At 38.8% G+C, this 23,151-nt stretch overlaps 1 protein-coding gene across 5 annotated transcripts in view; it reads left to right on the top strand.

Moving 5' to 3' along the window:
* Positions 1-23,151, top strand: part of SENP7 (SUMO specific peptidase 7) — a 71,494-nt gene that overhangs the window by 1,624 nt on the left and 46,719 nt on the right. For 2 of the 5 annotated variants that reach the window (XM_075590124.1, XM_075590122.1), the window contains exons 2-9: positions 2,728-2,803; positions 3,970-4,077; positions 4,443-4,564; positions 5,554-5,703; positions 11,730-11,921; positions 16,110-16,213; positions 18,483-18,631; positions 21,906-22,278. In XM_075590124.1, coding sequence (XP_075446239.1) covers positions 2,741-2,803; positions 3,970-4,077; positions 4,443-4,564; positions 5,554-5,703; positions 11,730-11,921; positions 16,110-16,213; positions 18,483-18,631; positions 21,906-22,278 — 1,261 coding nt within the window. In that variant the 5' untranslated portion in view covers positions 2,728-2,740. Of the gene's footprint in view, positions 1-724; positions 1,010-2,727; positions 2,804-3,969; positions 4,078-4,442; positions 4,565-5,553; positions 5,704-11,729; positions 11,922-16,109; positions 16,214-18,482; positions 18,632-21,905; positions 22,279-23,151 lie in introns of those variants that run through there. The other 3 variants (XM_075590123.1, XM_075590125.1, XM_075590126.1) reach the window with 3 other exon arrangements.

Here is a 23,151-nt window from a genome sequence, read left to right on the forward strand (position 1 = left end):
CTTACTGTACACACGCACATATACACATCTTACTGTGCACACGCACATATACACATCTTACTGTACACACGCACATATACACATCTTACTGTACACACGCACATATACACATCTTACTGTGCACACGCACATATACACATCTTACTGTACATATACACATCTTACTGTACACACGCACATATACACATCTTACTGTACACACGCACATATACACATCTTACTGTATACACGCACATATACACATCTTACTGTACACACGCACATATACACATCTTACTGTACACACGCACGTATACACATCTTATTGTGCACACGCACGTATACACATCTTACTGTACACACGCACGTATACACATCTTACTGTGCACACGCACGTATACACATCTTATTGTGCACACGCACATATACACATCTTATTGTGCACACGCACATATACACATCTTACTGTGCACACGCACATATACACATCTTACTGTGCACACGCACATATACACATCTTACTGTGCACACGCACATATACACATCTTACTGTGCACACGCACATATACACATCTTACTGTGCACACGCACATATACACATCTTACTGTGCACACGCACATATACACATCTTACTGTGCACACGCACATATACACATCTTACTGTGCACACGCACATATACACATCTTACTGTGCACACGCACATATACACATCTTACTGTGCACACATCTTACTGTACACACGCACGTATACACATCTTACTGTACACACGCACGTATACACATCTTACTGTACACACGCACGTATACACATCTTACTGTACACACGCACGTATACACATCTTACTGTACACACGCACGTATACACATCTTACTGTACACACGCACGTATACACATCTTACTGTACACACGCACGTATACACATCTTACTGTACACACGCACGTATACACATCTTACTGTACACACGCACGTATACACATCTTACTGTACACTTACATAGGTGTGTTACAAGGGTCAGACCTTTCACTCGTATGTACTATACGCACATATTTACACCTATGCACATTTATACATGGGCAGATACACCTGTGTGTGTGTGTGTATATATATATACACACACACACATACATATACACACACACCCATTCTCACCAGCACAAGGAGAGAAGAGCCCATACCTTCGTCCTATATACAGATATATATATATATATATATATATATATATATATATATATATATATATATATATATATATATATATATATATATATATATACGAAGGTATGGGCTCTTCTCTCCTTGTGCTGGTGAGAATGTGTGTGTGTGTGTATATGTATGTGTGTGTGTGTGTGTGTGTGTGTGTGTATATATATATATCACACAAAACACGTACAAAGTCATTTCTACTTTATTTTACAAATGTCGTGAAACACTTCCCACACCCAATTTAATACATGCAATTATTTAGCGTAATGTGTGTAAACCTTCCTGCATTTATTTTTATACCTTATTGTTTACTATACAATTTGCATATTTGGCGTCTAAAAATCTTAGTGTGGATGTATTTTGCATTAACACATTTAAACACAAATCTAAGAAGTGATATAGATGTGCAAATATAATAGTGGGATTTGAATCTCCTTGCTTTCAGAGGCTGAGCATTTCCCTTTATTTTGTCACATATGTGTTTTCTGTGTGGGGAGACATTGGAGAGTTGCTGCTGTAAGGCCGGGGCCATAGAGGCTTCAGGAGAGCGGAGGCGCGCTAACGCTGAGGCTCGCCTGCTTAAGTCAGCGCGATTCCACGGACTTGCGTGCGCGAAGGGAGCCGGGGGGAGGTGGTTGGAGGCGGGGCAGTCACGTCGCTGGGCCAATCGCCCGCGACGCACTGACATCAACGTCACGGCGCTGTTGACGCTGCTCTGTGCTGATTGGATGTTTTCAGCCGACAGTGCTCTGAAAAACAGCTTGGCGCTCGGCTGAAAATTCCAAAGCCTCCGCACGCCTGTGGACGCTCACGTGAACCCCCTCTCAAGGCACCCTCATTGAGGATGCAGGGGCTCAGCGCTGAGCGTCCGCACGGCTCAGTGTGGCCTGTCCTTCTATGGACTCGGCCTTAGTGTAGGCAGACACACAACTGTATGCTACAGCATGTGCACTGCGACCACATTGATAACTAAGTATATATTGATCCCTTTCCATGTCACAAAGCTACAATGTATGTCAATGTACTTGCTAGGCTTGTAAATGAAACAGGAAGTTTGGTTACATGCTGATGGTAAATGCTTTAATGGATTTTAACACATAAATGAAAGGCTGATGAGGTCGTTCTGTCATTCACAGAGAGTACATTTATGGTGCACACCACACTAATTATTTATTTTATAGTGAATACATTATAGTGAACAAACGTGAAGAAATGAATAAAACACATTAAAATGTAACACGTGATGCCAAGGTCTATAATAGCTGCTGCATTTTAATGTGTTTTATTCATTTCTTCACTTAATCATGTTTGTTCACTATTAAATAAATAAATAATTAGTGTGGTGTGCACCATAAATGTACTCTCTGTGAATGACTGACCTCATCAGCCTTTAATTTATGTGTTAAAATCTATTAACCTCAGTACATAGGTAGCACCCATTTTTGATAATAAAAACATTAATAAATAACAATTAATAGAGCGAGCGGTGTGCTCTGTTTTGTGTTTCTAAATGCTTTCATGAAATGGTATTTCCTTTTCAGGCTGTCATTTGTGATGATGGAAAAACAAAGAAAAGATTCCTCGTCTTCCATACAGGAAAGTGGACGAGCGCCCGTGGTATGCCAACACAAAACACTCTACATTGTCAAAACTGACTTAAATTTTTTTTTGCACATTAAACTGTAATAAATACTGCTATTTCCAGCCCGCAATTAACAGAAATTAGGGCAATAATGTCATATATCTTATCTGGGCAGATTTTGACTGCCATAAGCTTAATGAAGATTAGGAAAGGGATATTACCCATTGATAAAAAATAAACAAAATCCTGTACCGCAAATAAAACACCCGCCAGCATAAGGGTGCATAGACTGTGAAAAAGAATGAAGGACACTCGGAAACAAGTTCAAACAAATAAGTATTCCACTTTATTCGTACTCAATCTAGTTTGAACAGATTTCTGCGCGCACTTCCCCCCTCCCGCGCACACCTCTCCCCTTTTCTCCATTTTGTCAAACCGTTAGATTATTTTCACACATACACTACACACTACACACATACACACATACACACTACACACTACACACTACACACTACACACATACACACACACACACACACACACATACAGGTGGTCCTCGTTATCGGACGGCCCGCTTTCCGTCGTACGGGTTATCCCACACTGCATAATGCAGTCCGCTGGACACATTATCCGACTTCGGAACCGCTTATCCGATGCTCACCGCCGCAGATTAACATAGACCGGCAATCCGACGGTCTATTATCTGATGGCGGTTTGTGAGATGGATTCCCGCGGATAAGAGAGGACCGTCTGTATATGTGTACATATTCATCATGTATTTTCAATTTTCCTCCTAACTTTTAAACAATTTTTTTTTTTAATTTCCATAATTATTTTTTTAATGGAGAAATAATTATTTTATTTCTTAATTGATATGTATGTATGTAAATGTATATGTTGTATTTGTCTTTTTATAATGGGTAGACTGACTGTTGACTGAGATCATAGCCACTGGATGAATCCTCCAATAATGCTCTGAATACATGCCATTATGTTTTTGTTAAGCCTGTAGTACTTTGTGGCTGGAAAGGCCGTTGCAGGATGTGGAGGAGCATGCTTGCGGATTCTATCAGTGTTCGCTACATGCAATGTCAGATGTCATTTTTTTTTCTTGCCTAAATACGCCAAAAAATTAACTCCCCTCCCTCTTATACAAATCAATAACTTTTGACATCAATTATTTTTTTTTATATATATATAGTTTAGGATCCCAAAGAAAAAAGCAGATGGTTGGTCTGAAGATATCCAGTTGAATTCCCCTTTATCAAAGCTTCCTGATACCGAATTCAGGAATATCACTACCCGAAAGGTACTCACAAGCACTTGTTAAATTCGCAATACGGCACTAGGCCAAAATGAACTGATGGCAGTCATGTGTAATGCATAAATATTGCTATTGTGGAAACCAGGGCATGTTTGTATGTAAACAATAAATGAAATATTTAAAAAAAAATGTGTGTTTCACAAACCATGTTTTCTTTAGAAGAAAAATGAAAGGTATTTTGAAGAAGCTGAATTTATCTGTGAAGTACTATTGTGTATAGTAACCCAATGGTTATATTGCAGGATTTAGGTAATTTATAAAAGTTCTGCCATTCTTTCAATGTTTGTAATTTAACACAGACTAATCACATTATTTATGCATGTGTACTGTGTTTCTGTTTTCTGCAACAGAGGTTCTGCGCTTCCTCTTATGACTCCTTCAACAAGACTCGAAATAAGGACTCCAACATATATTATATGTCAAAATCTGGTTATAATAAGTGTAGGTTTACTGAAGAGCGTTCTCCAAGCAGGTAAATGACATGTATCGGTTTGTGACGTTTAAACCTTTCTGTACTTGCATTGAATTTATCCATTACATTGTTTGGGGATTTTCAGTTACAGTAACGTTTACCTAATGAAATACATATTCTACGTCTAAAACAGGCACTGCTGCTGATTTAGTCTTGTATGCCTTATTGCTTTTAATGTCGATATATGATTTGGCAACAAGTCATACAGAAAATATTTCAAACCAAAATGTTGACACATTATCATAGTGTGGTAAAGATCATACAGATCACAGTCGTATTATCGCACTTTGTGGGAGATTTACAAAAGCACGTTAACTGCCATTTAGTGGAACGCTTTAGTGTCTCTTCACACTTAAATGATAAAAATCTTTTTTTTTACTGTTATTTAATGAAATAATTGCTACGCCGAAGAGCAAACAGAATGCAAAGGGAAATAGATACATTTTATACTGAAATGCAGTTTATCAAAAATAACAAAATGTTGTGTAGAAGTGATACCTTTACTGGTTGATGCCGGTCAGTTTTCAGGTGAGGGAGGCTGCTGAGTGAAGTCTGAAATAATCTCTCGGTTGCTTATCCAGTAGAGAAGAGCCAACAGTTTCTTCTTCTTCTGCTTGCTTCCATAGTAATGCCTCTCTCTATTTCCCATCATTGTGCAATGTGCAGATGTAATTAGCTGGGTAATTTATACTCTGTAAAATGGTAATATCTGTCTAACGCTGCTATGAATGGAGAAGGGTGGTTTATAATCTTTAATACAATTGTTTGTCAGTATCTTTCATTATACTGTATATAAAAAAATGGGGTACATTTCCTGTATTTGTATACAAATAAAACACCCTTATTGTTCTTGCTTGAGGCAGACACAGTTGTATCTCTCTTTGATAATGACTGATCAAAAAATAATTTTTGTCCTTGGATTTGGATCTCTTGTGATGAATTGGGCTGTGTCTGAGCAGGCGTTAGTTGCTTGATGAACTTTTATTAAGTCTTCAGACTTGGACACAACCCAAACTGCTGTTGACCAATGTCCTGTTGACGGATGTAGGAAGACAATATATGCAAGCTGCTGACAGAGCTAATTTAGATGTCGCTGGCAGCCCTAAATCGTCTCTACCTCAACATACCTTATTTAGCAGGTAATTTTATGTACCCAATTAGATTTTCTAGTGCTTTTGAATTATTTTTTATATTTTTGCTTTCAATATTTTTGAAAAACTATTGTTTTGCTTATCAGTATTACCTTTTACTGGTAAATTTTTGAGTGGCAATCCAATTATTGTTCTCATTTTTGTTTACACAACCTAGGGTATCGCGGCCCATGCTTTGTGTACGTCGGTTTTTCCCTTCCCCCCCCAAAGCTGCTGAGCTATATTGAATCTTCCAGTAGAGAATTCTGTTGAAATCCTGTGAAGGAGTCAAGCAAATAATTTGTGTACACCGGATATAGCTTTTGGGGTACTTTTAAAAAAAAAATATAGATATATAGATAGTTTGGCTAGCGTGAGTGGAAGAACACACTTCCTCTCCCTAACCTCGCAATGCAAATAACAATCAGTGGGAGAGACGCTTCCCCCTCATTCCCATCCTAGCATTGCATAAAGTGAAGATCCTTGTTGAATCATAATCTCTTGTCAGAAGGAAGATTATGGCAGGTATTATATAATCCTTAAATGCCTCTGCTTCAGAGGAAGGAAAGTCTCTTAAGTTTTTGGATAAGACATACAACGTTCAATTAAATAGTAATTCCAGTCATTCAAGATGTTAACAATTTGAGAAGCTTTAATATATTGGCATGGAATGACCAAACAAAACATTGTCACACAAGACCCTTTATTGTAGTAGGTTTGTAGGCCCGCTCAGGTTTATTCTAGAAAATAGTACAGTATCTTGTGAACTGTATGGCAAGAGGGTTTAAAAACCCTGTTGGGACTTTTTCTAGTAAGTCATAAGAGTATTTCAATTACATGTGCAATTTGTAATGCATTTCAAAAGTTACAATTTCCCTTCAGGTTTGATCAGCTCATGTTCCATTTTAAAGTGGTACACTTGACGGTCAATATGAACTTGACTGATAAAAATGTACTTTTACCTTTTCTATACCAGAGAATTGAAATGGCACAACTCTAAACCCCCCGCTCCCCCTAAAAACCCAACCCCCTTAACATTGTGCAAAGGTGGAGGTGGTGAGCGCATTAGCATTGTGAATGAATTCACGTCATAAAATTTCTGGTTCTATGTAAAGTAGCTTTAACTTGAAAACGGCTGCATCGTTGTCTGAGAATCCGGCCCGGGCTCTTACAGCACAGACTAAAATGCAATTGTGACTGCAAGTCTTTATGATTCCTATAGCTACATTTATGACGTGTGCGAAATACATTTTACCTTTTGATTTTTCAGAATATAATTTTCTCTTTTTCCCTCCATAAATCATTTTTGGGCATTTCCCATATAAAAGTGTGCAGAAATTATAAACCATCTTTGGTTTAAATTAATTAGGTATTTCATATGTATGGCTTGACATTTTAGACCTCTAGTATTTCTGTTCTTTACTGAAAGATAAAGCCTGGCTTACGTATTATAGCTCCTGGATTTACTTTGCAGTTTGTCCTATTTTTTTCTTTATTATTTTTTAAAATTTGTAAGTATTTTGTATGACAACAATAATTACTGCCACACAAGAATTGACCTAACCAGAGCTTTGTACGCTATTAAATGTCTGCTTAAAATCCGATCATAAATACTTAGATTTGTAGGTTTAGACATATTTATAATATTTATGGTCAATAACCCCAACACCAGTTATGTAATCCTTCTCTAAAAAAATAAGTTTCATTATTGGTAACATAGAAACAGCTTCAAACCAGCTCTTTTCTCTTTTTTTTTATTTTTTAGAAGAGACCATTCTTTCACTTGAAAGCAGCAATCCCTTACCCCCCTTCCAGAAGCCTATATGAGTTGAACTCTGAACTCATAATGTTAGTATCTTGTCCCCTGAGCATGTCCTGCTCCTTTTTTTTATTTAATGATTTTCCTAATCCCTGGCTTCTCTGGTTACCTTTGAACTTCAGTGGGCGCTGGGTATAGCATCATTTTAATCTCACGTTAATTTTTAAAACTCGGAGATCTCCTGAACTGAGCATCAGGAGAGTTGGAAAAGGAAGCAGAGATCTCTTAAAGCTTGCCTGAACAAAGAGGCTTCCTGGGGTGTGTGTGTACACATACATACTGTACATACATACATACACACATACACACATATACACACACACACACACACACACACACACACACACACGTGTGAAAAAGTACACCCTCTTTGAATTCTATGGTTTTACATATCAGGACATAATCATCTGTTCCTTAGCAGGTCTTAAAATTAGGTAAATAAAACCTCAGCTGAACAACAACACGTGACATGTTACACATGTCATGATTTATTTAACAAAAATAAAGCCACAATTAGGAAGCCATGAGAAGCCATGTGTGAAAAACTAAGTACACCTTATGATTCATTAGCTTGTAGAACCACCTTTAGCAGCAATAACTTGAAGTAATCGTTTTCTGTATGACTTTATCAGTCTCTCACATCGTTGTGGAGGAATTTTGGCCCACTCTACTTTACAACGTTGCTTCAGTTCGTTGAGGTTTGTGGGCATTTGTTTATGCACAGCTCTCTTAAGGTCCAGCCACAGAATTTCAATCTGGTTGAGGTCTGGACTTTTACTGGGCCATTGCAACACCTTGATTCTTTTCTTTTTCAGCCATTCTGTTGTAGATTTGCTGGTGTGCTTGGGATCATTGTCCTGTTGCATGACCCAATTTCGGCCAAGCTTTAGCTGTCGGACAGGTGGCCTCACATTTGACTCTAGAATACTTTGGTATACAGAGGAGTTCATGGTCTACTCAATGACTGCAAGTCTCCCAGGTCCCGTGGCTGCAAAACAAGCCCAAATCATCACCCCTCCACCACTGTGCTTGACAGTTGGTATGAGGTGTTTGTGCTGATATGCTGTGTTTGGTTTTCGCCAAACATGGCGCTGTGCATTATGGCCAAACATCTCCACTTTGGTCTCGTCTGTCCAAAGGATATTGTTCCAGAAGTCTTGGGGTTTGTTCAGGTGCAACTTTGCAAACCTAAGCCGTGTTGCCATGTTCTTTTTAGAGAGAAGAGGTTTTCTCGTAGCAACCCTTCCAAACAAACCATACTTGTTCAGTCTTTTTCTAATTGTACTGTCATGAACTTTAACATTTAACATGCTAACTGAGGCCTGTAGCGTCTGAGATGTAACTCTTCAGTTTTTTGCACTTTCTCGACGGTCTGACCTTGGGGTGAATTTGCTGGGACGTCCACTACTTGGAAGATTGGCAACTATCTTGAATGTTTTCCACTTTTGAATAATCTTTCTCACTGTACAATGATGGACTTTAAATTGTTTTGAAATGGCCTTATAACACTTCCCAGATTGATGGGCAGCAACAATTGCTTCTCTAAGATCATTGCTGATGTCTTTCCTCCTTGGCATTGTTTTAACAGACACCTGAAAGCTCCAGACCAGCAAACTGCTAAAACTTCGGCTTTTATAGATGTGATCACACTTGCTGATGATCAATTAATTAATGGCATTTGATTAGCAGCACCTGTCTGCTACTTGGCATCTTAGTTCCTATGGAAGCAGTAAGGGTGTACTTAGTTTTTCACACATAGCTTCTCCATATTGGCTTTATTTTTGTTAAATAAATCATGACACAGTGTAATATGTCATGTGTTGTTGTTCATCTGAGGTTGTATTTACCTAATTTTAAGACTTGCTAAGGAACAGATGATTGTTATTATGTCCTGATATGTAAAACCATAGAATTCAGGATTCCTATAGCTACATTTATAGTGTATGTATATGTGTATATACTGTGTATGTGTGTATGTGTGTGTGTGTGTGTGTGTGTGTTACCGGGACCAACTTGTGCAGTGAGAGAGGCACCACACTTGTCACAGAAGTTCCGTTGGATCCGTGCTGCAGTGTTGGGGTTTGAGTATAATCTCATAAATGATGATGTTCTTGCTACGTTGGTGAGTGCACATTTTTATATTTGTTCCAGTCCTATAAAAATTGTTGAAACTTTAATACAGTAAGAGTGCGCCTGTTTTCCGTTTGTTTTTCATATGTATGTATGTATGTGTGTGTATCTCTGTCTCGCTATCTATCTATCTATCTATCTATCTATCTATCTATCTATCTATCTATCTATCTATCTATATCTCTATCTATATCTATCTATCTATATCTATCTATCTATATCTATCTATCTATATCTATCTATATCTCTATATATATATATCTCTATATATATCTAGATATCTAAATATATATCTAGATATCTAAATATATATCTAGATATCTAAATATATATCTAGATATCTAAATATATATCTAGATATCTAAATATATTTCAAATGGAAATATTACTGTGTGCTCATTTGCATGTCTTAGACAAGTTTGCAGCCCTGCCTTTCATCACCATTATTACCGAGCATACAGAGCTTCCACTGCAGCAAGGGATTCTGGGAAGTGACATGCAAATGAGCACACAGTGCCACCTTTTGCTTCAAAACCATATGACATGGTCCCCTAAAGCTTATGCTTGCTGCATTTCACAGCTTTCAAGCACAGTCTGGGTTAAGATGCACAGCCAGTAAACCTACCCACAGACAGCTGTATCGACCTTAATTGGTCTCATCAGTGTGGGGTTGGTAATACTGGCTTTGCAAAATGAAGCTTTGGATAGGTTTCACCACACTTAGTTAAGTTATGGTGGGTAAAAAAAGTTGAGGTTACCCACCATAACTTAACTAAGTATATATGTGTTTGTGTGTGTGTGTGTGTGTGTCTATCTATCTATCTCACTTTGATGCTTGGGAACTGGAGATCATCTGACCGTGGGAGCGAGCACTGACCCCATAACCATTTTGTGCCCAGTCTTCACATATTTTTGCCGGGGGCCAAACCATGGATGTTGGTGACCACTGAGCAACTCCAATGGCCGCCCTTGTTTAAGTAAAAAAATAAATGAAAGAAAATCTAATCTAGATTGCTGCTGCAATGTAATAAAAATGGCTATCGTCTGCTGCTTTAAAGTGGGCTTCTTTCTCACTATAAACTTTCACTAGCATCCCTTCCCCTTTATCTTTTGCGTACTGTATATTGTAAGTACAGCCCTATACAGTATAACATAACTGTTTGCCCCCTTCCTCTATGTTCTCTTTTAATTGTCTTTGTCCTGTTCCGGTATATAACCGTTTGCTATATTTGGCCTCTTTTCTGCTTTTCTCAAGTCCTTTTTACCCATACCTAACGTATTCATGTCAACTATATCATGAAATGATTAATTCTACCTCCTTTTCCCACTCTCTTCCACATAATATCTCTACTCTACATGCTCACTACCCATATCTTCTTATACTTGATGTTTTTGTAGAGATTTGATAATTACATAAACGGACTTAATAAGAACAAATGCACTAAACAGATAAAAAGGTAATGAGGGCCCTGCTGGTGAGAGCTTGCACCGTAGAGTTGATTGTAATGTGAGTGCTGGAGTAACGCAAAGCGAGAGGTCTCCCTTCTTTTAGTAGGAGAAAACATTGTGCTCGTAGTACTACCTCTCGGAAAGCTGGCATGGCAGCTGCTTTCCTGTTTCTCCTGATCTGAAAGAGTGGCATACCATTTTCTATGGTAGGATGGCGTGGTCACACAAACATCAGAGTAACCACATATTGGAGTCCGTTCTTATCCGGTTTACTTTGTCCACCTCACATTACAGTTTGTTGATGCAGCATCCCTCCATTTTTAACAAGTGGATTGTTCCCCCACTTCTCATTTTTACTGCAGCTTCCCTGGCATTTTTAATGCAGTGCTTTCTAGTCCCCAAGATGGATTCTCTTGCCTTACTTCTGAAGTAACAGGCCTTTATTCTTTCTGCTTTGAAGCTGTCTTTTCCCTGCTATCTTTCTGCAGCCATTTAATAGTAAACTATAGTATCTTTTACTGCTTCTAATCTCGCACCTATCCTTCAAGTGGAGGATACTGATTACTCTGAGCTTTAACATATTTCATCTTGTTCCAATTTTTTAAATTGTATCTATTATTATATCCAAAAAAAACAGGCAACCCAAAGTACTGTTGACGGATGTCCTAAGAACAGATTTGGCAAGACAATATGCAACAAAAAATATAACTGATACAAATTCATGTAATATGGCCAAGTTGCAAATAAGTCACATATCTACTACCTCTATTAACCCAGAAACATGTCAAACATTAGATGATCCTCAAGAAAGCTTGTACTTCTCAGCCAGGTACGGTATATTATTTCAGATTTTGTTTAGTTGAAAATTTTCAGGAATATTTTTGTTGGTTTAATTCATAGCAAATCTGTCTTGTTGTAAATTCCGACATTGTGTATTGTTCATTTGCAAATTGCTCTGTTCTATACTCTGAGAATAGTCTGTGTCTGTCGGTGATGCATATTAGGTGATGCATATTAGGGCCTATTCATTAAACTCCAATATGCCAATGCAAAAGTGCCTGGATACTATGTACAGTAGTACAAATCTGGCATTCCCTCCCCTTTTAATAATATCTATGCAAATAAATCTCTGTTTCAAATTTCTTTGCATGCTTTTTTAACCCGATTTTCTGGGAAGTGACGGTCCGAAATTTCACCTCCCTCAGGCAAAATAGGTATTTTACTACTACACCTGCAAATACATTAACTTATATTCCACCTATGGGAGATGAAAGATACCTGGGGGCATGTGAGAGAGGGAGATCTGAGATATATGCAAATAAGTCATTTCATATGTCCCAGATCATATTCTATGTCTCCCCACGGGGAGTAAAAGTTATTGAATTTAGAGGTATAGATTGAAATATGCCCTCTACTAAATTTGTGCTGTCACTCCTCATCACTTCCTAATCATGGTTTTTTTTCTTTCTTTTCTTCTCTCCCTCTGCAAAAGCCTCTCGCCAACATTAAAGCAGCAAAACGTGAAAAAATCCTATGTTTAATAAAATACATCTGTATTTGATAGTATTTAATAATACTGTCTGCATTAATTTTTTTTAACTGATGACGCCATTTAAATGTGTTTTTTTTTTTTTTTAAATTGTATTGATCATCCTTTTGGTTGCTACAGCAGCCATTTAGAAAGTCCTGTCCACTTCCTCTTTTGAAACCGGCTCTGAAACACACCTTTTTTGAGCACTGCACTTCGGCAACAAACTATCTCAAACAAATGTGTTGCTCTGTTCCAAATAGCAGACTGTCTATTACTCTGAAAGCTTTAACAATACAGTGTGTTATACTTGGGTGATCTAATATTACATATCAGCTGCAGCATTTCAGACTGCATCGCAAATTTAGAAGACGAACATTTCGTTAGGCACACAATCAGGATTTTTACAGATTTATTAGAGCAGAACCAAACGATTGTCAGGTTAGGTTAGAATGTAGATGTACACATTGCCACATGCTTTAAATATAAAAATAAGAAAAAAGGTTGGGGGGGGGGGGCTGTAGTATTACTGCATTGAGTGATTTCTGCCCATGACTTTCTGGACGATCAGCAAACTAACAGCATAATGAATAGTCTGTGAATATGTAATTTTGCGACTGGCCTCATTTGCATACAAAATTGCGCGGCTGATACCAATTTGTGTTAAAAAAAAATAAAATAAACTTATGAAAATAAGGGCATTAATGAACATGGCAAGATGCAAATTCTTTTTATCACAGTTTAAAATATATATATTTTAAAAAGGCAGGAGACGGCGCTCTCAATACTAGTCACGGTCTGACATCTCCTTACAAGGATTAGCAAAACGTCAGTAGAAGTGTGTGTGTGAATACAATAGAGAAAAAAAAAAATATATTTATTATTATTAATGAGCAGCAGCACCGTACAATGTTTCTTACAGGCCTGAAACGTTGTGGGGTGCGGCTGCTCATCTCCAATAAAATTAAGATTTAATTTCTTTTTATTTTTATACTTTTGCTTCTCCTTACAAGGATTAGCAAAACTTCAGTAGATGTCAGACCGTGAGTCCTATTGAAAGTGCTGTCTCGTGCATATTTTTTATTTTTAATGTAGTTGACTTTTGCAGCTCAGTGGCCAGGCTGTTCTAAAGGCGAGCAGCAAATGACATTTTGTAAATCTTTTGTATTAACGTTTTTTCCACTTGATGGTATCTTTTTCCCTTCGTCTTAACACCGTTTAATGAGCAGGCCGCATTTTCTCACCTGAATGACTTTCTCTAAAAAGTTAACATCGTATCAAACGTTGATGCCAGCACAATAAATAATTTTGTGAATCATGTACATTTTCTTCTATTCTTCTAAATCCTTATAGGTGCTGGAGTGTTCTGCATTGTTTTTCAGTAGAGCAACAAACGGGTTATTACTGTTATTATTTATATATGATTTATAACGTGCCAGCATATTTTACATTGCAGCACTATTGGGAAGCGAGATCATGACCGTATAAATTGTCAGTTAAACGATGGGTAACGTCGAATTTACGGAGCCGTTGAGATCATTTCAGTTCTGTTTTTAACTGTTATAGTGTTGGTCCTTTTTAAATAGGCCAGCGGGAGATTTTTGTACGTGTTTTATGTACAACACATATTTATGAATTGGGTATCCTGATAAAGGTATCACTCACTACATGTAAAGCATAAGCCTGTCCATGGCAAATGCAACTAAAATAAGTAAACGTGCACTTCTTTAACAAATCTGTTTGATATTTCTTATTTTCTACTATAAGGAAAGTGTTAAAGTGCTGTGTAAATATTCAGACCTATAATTAAGAGTACAGTTTTCAAGAGTTGGGCATTTAAAAGTGCAGTAACACTTGGTGCACTGTTTTCTTACCTAAAGCTTCAGTAGAGATTTTTCAGTAGATTGTTTTCTTTTGTTATGTTTTTTTTTTCTCAGTGACAATTTAAAATGGTTCCTTTTCGAGATTTCCCTAACCAGCTTTAAAACTCCTATTCATTGCTGTTCTTGTTTTCCCCAGTAATTATAAACTATTTGTTGGTCACTATAGAGTTAAGTTTTAATATCCAAGTTTGCAAAGCTGTTAACATTACAATTTAAGGTGAAGCCATTAAAATGATACAGGTGTTGCATGACTGACTGCTTTTATAGATGTAGCCAAGATTATTGCACCCACTCATAATGCAGAATATCACAGATTTTCCATTGGATTCAATGGCTGTGATAACCCAGAATATCGCAAAATAGCCCACCATAACATGTCAGTGGGTGTAATATCCTTGGTTACATCTGTAAGTATTTGAGAGAAGACACTCGCTGTTTCTTTCTGTGCTCCGGTGCTGTTCAGAAATGTGAGGCAATCCTGTTACAAGTTTTGACATCTATTTAATGGAAAGTATTCAAACGCCCTCTTTACGGAAAATGCAGTCAAATGCAGTTTTTTCAGATGCACAATGTATTGGGGATATGTTCCTTCGTCAGGTGGAACTGACAAAGGGAAATATCCCTAACAATATGCATTTCTTCTTCAAAATAAAAAACACAGTTGAATGACGATTGTCTGCATCTTCTGTATAAAGTGTATTGGAATCCTTTCTATGAAATCTATACATTTGTAAGTCCAATGTGTGCTGTAACTGGGACTGCCATCGCCATCAGAGGGTGCCAAACTCCTGTAAATGTGTGCAGTCTGCTGTACATACTGGGACATCCCAATTTTCTGATGGTCTGGTTCCTTTTTTTTAATTTTTATATATATATATATATTTCTATATATATATATATATATATATATATATATATATATATATATATATATCAGTACCGTGTTAGCCGAGCTTCAATAATCAAAAAATAAATAGATGATACCGTTCTGTGGCTAACGAAATGCTTTTATTTATGTGAGCTTTCGAGATACACTGATCTCTTCTTCTGCCGATGTTACAATGAATGAAGCAAGGATTACTTAAAAACAGTGTCTCTTGGAATGTTATCTGTGCTGGTCCTTCCCCCGGTGTGGATGAGATTTATGGCTGGAGGTGTCAAAGGGTAACTGAAAGCAAGTGAAGAAAGAGTGTGTATGTGTATCAGTGTGAATAAAAATGAATGGAGAGCCCACAGTATAAACAGTGCTCTACACACGGTGTGTGTGGAGTGAGAGGGGATATAAATGGTGTGGGTGGGTGTGGAAATGTGAGAGTTTGTAGCACAACTAAAAGTGTGTGTGGATACTATGTGGTCCCTATTGGTGTATAGGGATGGAAAAATAAGGAGTATTAGTATGTGTGAGAGACAGCTGTGTGTGCATACATATAGCACAGTATGTACATACATGGCCTTTAGCGCTCATGGGAAGAGAGTTCGCTAGTGTCAGTAATGACTCATATATATATATATATATATATATATTTTTAACACAGATGCAATAATCTCCTGAGATCCTGAAACTACACAGTGTTAGTGTGTTTTTTGTTCCAATTTTGTTTTTCAGGTATGCACACAATAAAGGGGTTTACAATGAAATGGAACCTTCCAAAGAAAAGGAACTTTCCAGTGCTGTATCTCCTATAAAAAGACACATTGAGGAGCGAAAAGGTTAGTGCTATAACCTTCAGTACAGTAGATACTTAAACCTTTCCACAGACCATTGAAAGAGAGCTGGTTCTGAACGTACAGATCACAGTAAGTTTGCAGATGTTTTTGCAAATGTGTTGGCTATTCCTGAACCCTTTTGTGACTGGTCCTTCCAAAGTATACGTGTGAGAACAGCTATATCAATATCCACTTTTTGTAATGATTTCCACTTGTTTTAAAGTAAAGAATTAGGGAGGGACACACGATTTGTTGACCCTATTTTACTGCAATGTCTGTTGGTGCATTATAAATGTTTGTGTTCATAAGAGCTTAAACCAATCACCATTATATGTTAAGTAGGTGAACATTCCCATAAAATTATATTTGAACTTTTTTATTTTATTTTTATTTTTTAAATCTCCAGACCAAAAAAATTAAAATGTATTCGTAACATAGATTACTGGAGATGAGCAAACCATACTGCATGCTATCCATGCATATCAAATGATTAGCTAGATCAGTATTTCCCAACCGAGGTTCGGCACCCTGTGGTTCCGTGAGAGGATCAAAAGGGTGCCACAGGATTTCCCCGATCACCTAGAGCAGGGACAAAGCAGGGCAGTTTCCTCTATCCTGATTGGCTGCTGCTGGGTAAGGCAGCAAATCAGGAGGTGGTGTCAGGAGCCTGCAGGCTGTGGCCAAGCAGAGGAGGAGGAAGCAGCATGGGTAGTGAAGGTGTGCCGGTGTCTCTCTATCGTGCGTTTTCTGTGACTGTCCTGTTTGTGTGTTTCTGTAACCCGTCTGTCTACTGTGACAGTCTCTCTGTCCCATGTTGTCTGTGACCCTGTCCTGTTGTAGGGTTGCCTCAGCAACTGAGCACAGGGGTTAGGGGTGCCCCCCAAATAAGGTTGAAACCCACTGAGCTAGATAAAAATAAGTTGAGGCACACTGAAACAGCCTAAACGTCTTGCTACAATGTTTACATTTCCTGAATACATTTCAATCTGTTTAAACATTTTTTTATTTGTGTCCTTCATTTCAAATACTTCATTACAGTTCTAACTGATCAAAGATCAGTGCTTTGCCATTTATGTGGGAATGCAGTAATAATGCCTGTAGTTTCTTCAAAATAATTTCCTGTTTTAAAGCAACAGAAAGCTTTCCTTTCAGTTTGAGCTTAGCATTGATTGGTATGGAAGAGTTGGTCACCTGACCATTGATATTCCGGAAAGGGATGTTTGTGGGACATTATTCCCAATAAAAAGTGTTTCAGTAGGAAATTAAATATTTCAACTATTATTTTTTGTTTTCTTGTTTTCAAGATTCTATTAGGGAAAATGTTTCATGGTCTGATAATAATCTATTGGATATGCAAATGACAACTTATGTGTTATCACACAGTTAATATTTTTACTAAAGTAGAATTTATAGATCAAATATGTGCTGAATCAGTGGCGTAGCTAGACAAGGATGGGCCTCCGGGCAAAAAGTTTCAGGGCCCCATTAATATTAATACTGACTGCAATTTTTTCCTTCCCCATGCTCTCCCTGATCCTCCCTCTCATCATCTCTAACCCCCCCCCCCCCTGTCCATCATAATCATCTCTCCCTCTCCTCGTGTCTCCCCCTCCTCATCATATCTCCCCCTCCTCCTCCTCCCTCCTCAATCTCTCCCTGTCCTTCTCCTCATCTCTCCCCTCTCTCCTCTCTCTCCCCCACCATCATCACCTCTCCTCCCCCTTTCACCATCATCTCTCCCTCCCCCTGTCCCCCCACCATCTCTCTTTCTCCCCCACCATCATTACCTCTCTGTCCCCCCCACTATCACCTGTCTTCCCCCTCCCACCACCATCGTCCTCTCTCCCCCCTCTCTCTTCCCCATGCCCCATCCCCTGGTCCGGCGTTAAACAGAGGAGCCGGCAGAGAAATCAGAAGCGGTTACACTGCAAAGCAGGAGAGGAGCGCACTCTGGTGGTGTGACCCGGAAGTCTTTCTTGCTTCCGGTGTCTGCTGCCAGAGCGTGCTCCTCTCCTGCCTTCCTGCTCTGCTTTGTCACAGCTACTGATTTCTCTGCCGGCTCATCTGTTTAATGCCTGGGCCCACCTCCACAACCAGGGGTGGGGGGGGAGTGCGGACCCTCAAAGAGATCTGCTTCCTGGGCTATAGCTACGCCACTGTGCTGAACGATTTATCTGTAGTTACTGTAGCATTGCTATTTATAAATAGGTGGAAATAAACAAACTGTGATATTGTAGCTCATCTTAATTTTCTTCTGGTTTACTTTGCAAAGATGATCAGGAATGGACCCCACCTAACAAAGCTTGCAGAGATGTCAGCAATACACCAACTTCTTCCCAGAAAGATATGAACTTGTGGAGCAGTAGAAGTGATCATGCACAGAGAAGCGAAGGCTCTCAAGAGGAAAAAGCACCGGAACGTGTGAGGAACTTATTTCGTTATTTGAGTCTTTAACCTCTAGTTTCTCTTTCAGTGAGTTCTATTGATATGGAAATATATTAAAGGGTCAATGCCACTAGTTTGCCTTTAAATTTTTTTTTTTTATAATGATTATAATTGGTTCTTTTAGAAAGATTAAATCATCCCTAACCAGAAATGTTTACGTATGTTACCTGATATTATTTTTTTTTAATGTTTTCTTCAGGTCAGTGTAATTTTACCCTTTCCTGGAAATACAGCTGAACCCCATTATAACGTGGTCCTCGGGGTCCACTCGATACGACTGCATTATAACCGGATCGCGACTTTAAAAAAAAAAAAAATGGCCGCTGTGATCAGACTCCACGTCCGCCAGAGGGGGAGAGCTGGGATAACTCTCCCAGCTCTCCTTGAGCCCGGCGTCGCAGCGGCAGTCCCCCACAGCAGCACTTACCCGTGCAGTGCAGGGGACTGTGCTGTGCGGGTCTGCAAGAGTGGGGGGGGGGGGTGAGGGGGAGGATTTCACGCAGCCTGTGCCGGGATGTCAGCTGTCTGTATGTCACAGCCAGGAACCAGCTCCTTTCTCAGCTCCCCCCCAGCAAAATTCCTTCTCAGCTACACCCCCAGCGAAGGTACAGGGAGGGAAGGGGGAAATATATATGTGTGTGTGTGTGTGTGTGTGTGGTGATGGGCAGGGGGGGTGATGTGATGGGCAGGGGGGTGATGTGATGGGATGTGCAGACAGGTGGGTGTGATGTGCAGGCTTGAGGGATGGGATGTGATGTGCAGGCTGGGGGGGGTGGTGATGTGCAGGAAGGGGGGATGTGATGTGCAGGCTGGGGGTGGTGATGTGCAGGAAGGTGGGATGGGATGTGATGTGCAGACTGGGGGGGTGTTGATGTGCATGCTGGGGGGGTGTTGATGTGCATGCTGGGGGGGTGTTGATGTGCATGCTGGGGGGGTGATGTGCAGGCTGGGGGGGTGATGTGCAGGCTGGGGGGGTGATGTGCAGGCTGGGGGGGTGATGTGCAGGCGGGGGAAGGGTGATGTGCAGGCAGGGTAATGGGATGTGATGTGCAGGGGAGTATTGTGTCCGTTCGTCAGCAATAAAGCTTTAATTTTTTTTTCTTTTCAATTTTGCTTTTAAAAAACGGGCGCCACACTCACACCGCGTTATAAGTGTATCCGCGTTTTAGCAGATCGCGCTATAAAGTGGTTGAGCTGTAACTGTTCTTCACCTATCTCTTTGGTTACACACGGCATTTATAATTGGGTTACACAAAAAAGGTGGAACGTTAATTAGCTATTTCCCTGTATGTAAAAAAGTTTCTACAAAACAAATTGGTTATGGTGTAAACCCCCCCACGAAAGATTTGTTCCTTTAGTGATCTTAAAAGTTTACAAATCTATATTTTTGTTATTACTGTGTAGTTGGCATTTTTAAGACTGTTTTACAACATAAGCAAATAAACATATTACGTTTTACAGAACAAAGGTTACATAATATTGGGGAAGGATGGGGGGGGGGGTGGAGAGGGGAAGAGGCGTGTTAGATAAATGCAGAATATACTGCAAGATTATTAAAATGTACTCATTTTTAAGAGTTTTTTTTTTTTTTTAATTGATAAATATATATATATATATTTATTTATACATAACCTAAAATCTTATGTTATTTCCATATTGAAATGTATGAACCAGGGCTCCCAGATATCCACAAATCTGTTTTGATTTGAAGATAGAAGGAGGGGAGGGACAGGGACTTGGAGCACAGCAAAAAGACAGGCTGGCGGCAGTGGCAGCGTGCAAAAACTTTATTACGGCAACATTGCCATCATAAAAACAGGACAGGTTCTCTGACGCGTTTCGTCTAAGAGACTTTTTCAAAGAGTGATTTGAAGATAGGCTGATAATCTCTCAAGATACGCTATATCCCACATTTTATTGCAGACACATGAGAAAGGAGGTGGAGTATGGAGCATATTGCTGCATTAAAGATATTGATGTCATTTGGACTCCCGATTGTTTGAGTTGGGAATTGGTGCACAAAAAATAATAAAAACGGGGTTTCTGGGGATACAATGGCCAGATACTACTTCTGCCAATCTAAGGATTTTGTTCTATAGGGGTTTTAATTTGAGGACATTCCCACTAAATATGTAGGATGGAGACCGGGTTGCCACATTCCCTCCAAAACAGGGGTTAGACGTTCGAATAGATTACATTTCATTTGACAAGCGTATAATGTCAACAATATCGAATCTTGTATATGTTTTTTTTAATTACTACGCAGGTGGAAATTATACCTGCTGCCTCCCAAATGTCTTGCCAAGTTTCCGTATCTATGGGGATGGCAAGGATTTTTTTCCATGCCAACATATGTTTGTCTATCCTAGGGTCCCCTGGGATGTTGCGTGGTACAATACTGAATTGACTCCCTTGGTTATAGAATGGGTGTTACACCAAGATTCAAATTGAGTCATCTTTAGCTGCACTTTTCATTTGGTACTTAGATTGAATGGCATACGTAAGATGCATGTATCTAAAGAATTTAGTATTTGGGATTTTTAATATTAGTTGTAGTTTAGGAAAGGACTTGATGGAATTCAAATCAATCATATCTTTCACCCTAGTGACTCCATGTTGTGTCCACAGATTTAAAGCAAATTTATTTAATCTACCTAGTTGTCCAATTTAAAAAAGGTAAATGTCAGTCACCTATATTTAAGCTACTATAGATGCCACTATTGTTAGTTCACTTTGGTCCTAGAACGGGCTACCCTTTTAATGTCTGTAAACATAATAGATACAAAAAATAGATTTATCCTGGAGTGTTGCATCATTACATTTCATACACTTTTCGTGAATTATATAATAAGGGATCACAATTAAATTATTAACTCTGCTTGAATAATTCAAAATAGTTCCAATAATTTGTATAACATTTTTGCTGCTGGTGGGACTTCTCTACCCCACATTTTTATTTTTTTTAATCAAATATTGTAAGGTCATTCATGCAAGCAATAGTGTGTGATATAATTAATGTTCTGCACTGTTTTTCATGCTAGTGGCACATTCGTTGATGGCATTGATTATATTGGCACTTTGGATAGATTACCTTAATCTTTTCAGTATCCTGTCCTAGTCTGTGTCAATTTGTTTTGTTTATATGTATACAGAAGCCATGTTGTGTCCTCCCCCTATCTTAAAACTACATAGCTTTAGGTGCACTGTGTAAGGTCTTTTCTGACTGGGTTTACCTCCATCTATCATGTAGGAAGAGCCTGTGAAGGGTAACGTGGTCTCTTCGAGTAAAAGTACCCGTGAGAATACGTACTGCGTCATACGGGTAGAACAGCTGCGCAACAAAGCCATTGTATCACCAATAAATGTACTTCCGCGCACTGATACAAGCGGCGTTAACACCTCTTCAATGGAACAAAGCTTGGAACCTTCTACATGTGGATCCGACAATAAAACAAATTCTACAGACAGTGAGTGCACTACATTAATTGAAAGGACCTTAAGTGACAAGACATTGAATAGGACATTCAATATTCCCCATCCGAAAGTTCATGGCAACAAAATGAGCAGGAGAAAGCTGCACACCAATAGCCTCAACAGTGAAATGCTATCTTCAGATGAACTGAGTAAGTATTCTATGGTTTTGAAACCCATCCTCTACATATATTATTGTTATTGTTATTATTATTGTTGTTGTAAAGGGGGAAAATACTTGGTTCTATCCAATTCTCGCCTATGTTACGTAGACCTCCTGCTTCAGTCATTCTTTATACAGTATTTAAAGGTGCAATTCCACATATTGATGCTGTTTTTATTGTACACACTGCTATTTTGTTTTTACATTTCAAATATACATTTCATTGTGAAATAATGTTCTAGGTTTTGATGTAAAGTAGTATTTACAGATTTTTTTCAAAATGGCCACTACTGTGAAAAAATACAGCATTGGAGTATCTGCAGTATTCATTCATTCATTGGTTGGGTATGAGCCTTACAACTAGCGCTTAACAAAATAAATATGTATTTATGCTGCTTGGAATTGGGCTTTTGAATTAGAAAATGGTCATTTGTTTTTATTTGCAAACAGGACTGTGCAATGGGGGAGTAATTGTCACTTTCTTGCTTCAAGCTAATGAAGATATCAGAATGTATAATTAAAAAGCATAAAGTAAGAGAAAATACAACGTTTTGGGTGGGGTTTTCTGCATGTAAAGTCAGCTTACAAAAATGTATTGTATAAACCTATAGACATGTTTTAAAACACACTTTTATGGTCCTCTCATGGCAGTAGGTACTAAAGCGTTAATCCTATCCATTAGCTGAAAGTAGGGCAGCCTTCCAAAGCAACAACTTCCCTTCCAGTTCTGGCTGGGATTATTGCGCGGCTTGGTTCAGGGGCTTTTGCTGGCTCTCTTACCTTGTCTGCCATCTTGGCAACGCGATGCTATGCAGCGTCACATTGTCACGGCAACGCAACACCATTTGACGTTGCACCGCCA

The sequence above is a fragment of the Ascaphus truei genome, chromosome 3, assembly GCF_040206685.1.
Source record: "Ascaphus truei isolate aAscTru1 chromosome 3, aAscTru1.hap1, whole genome shotgun sequence".
NCBI classification, from domain to species: Eukaryota; Metazoa; Chordata; class Amphibia; order Anura; family Ascaphidae; genus Ascaphus; species Ascaphus truei.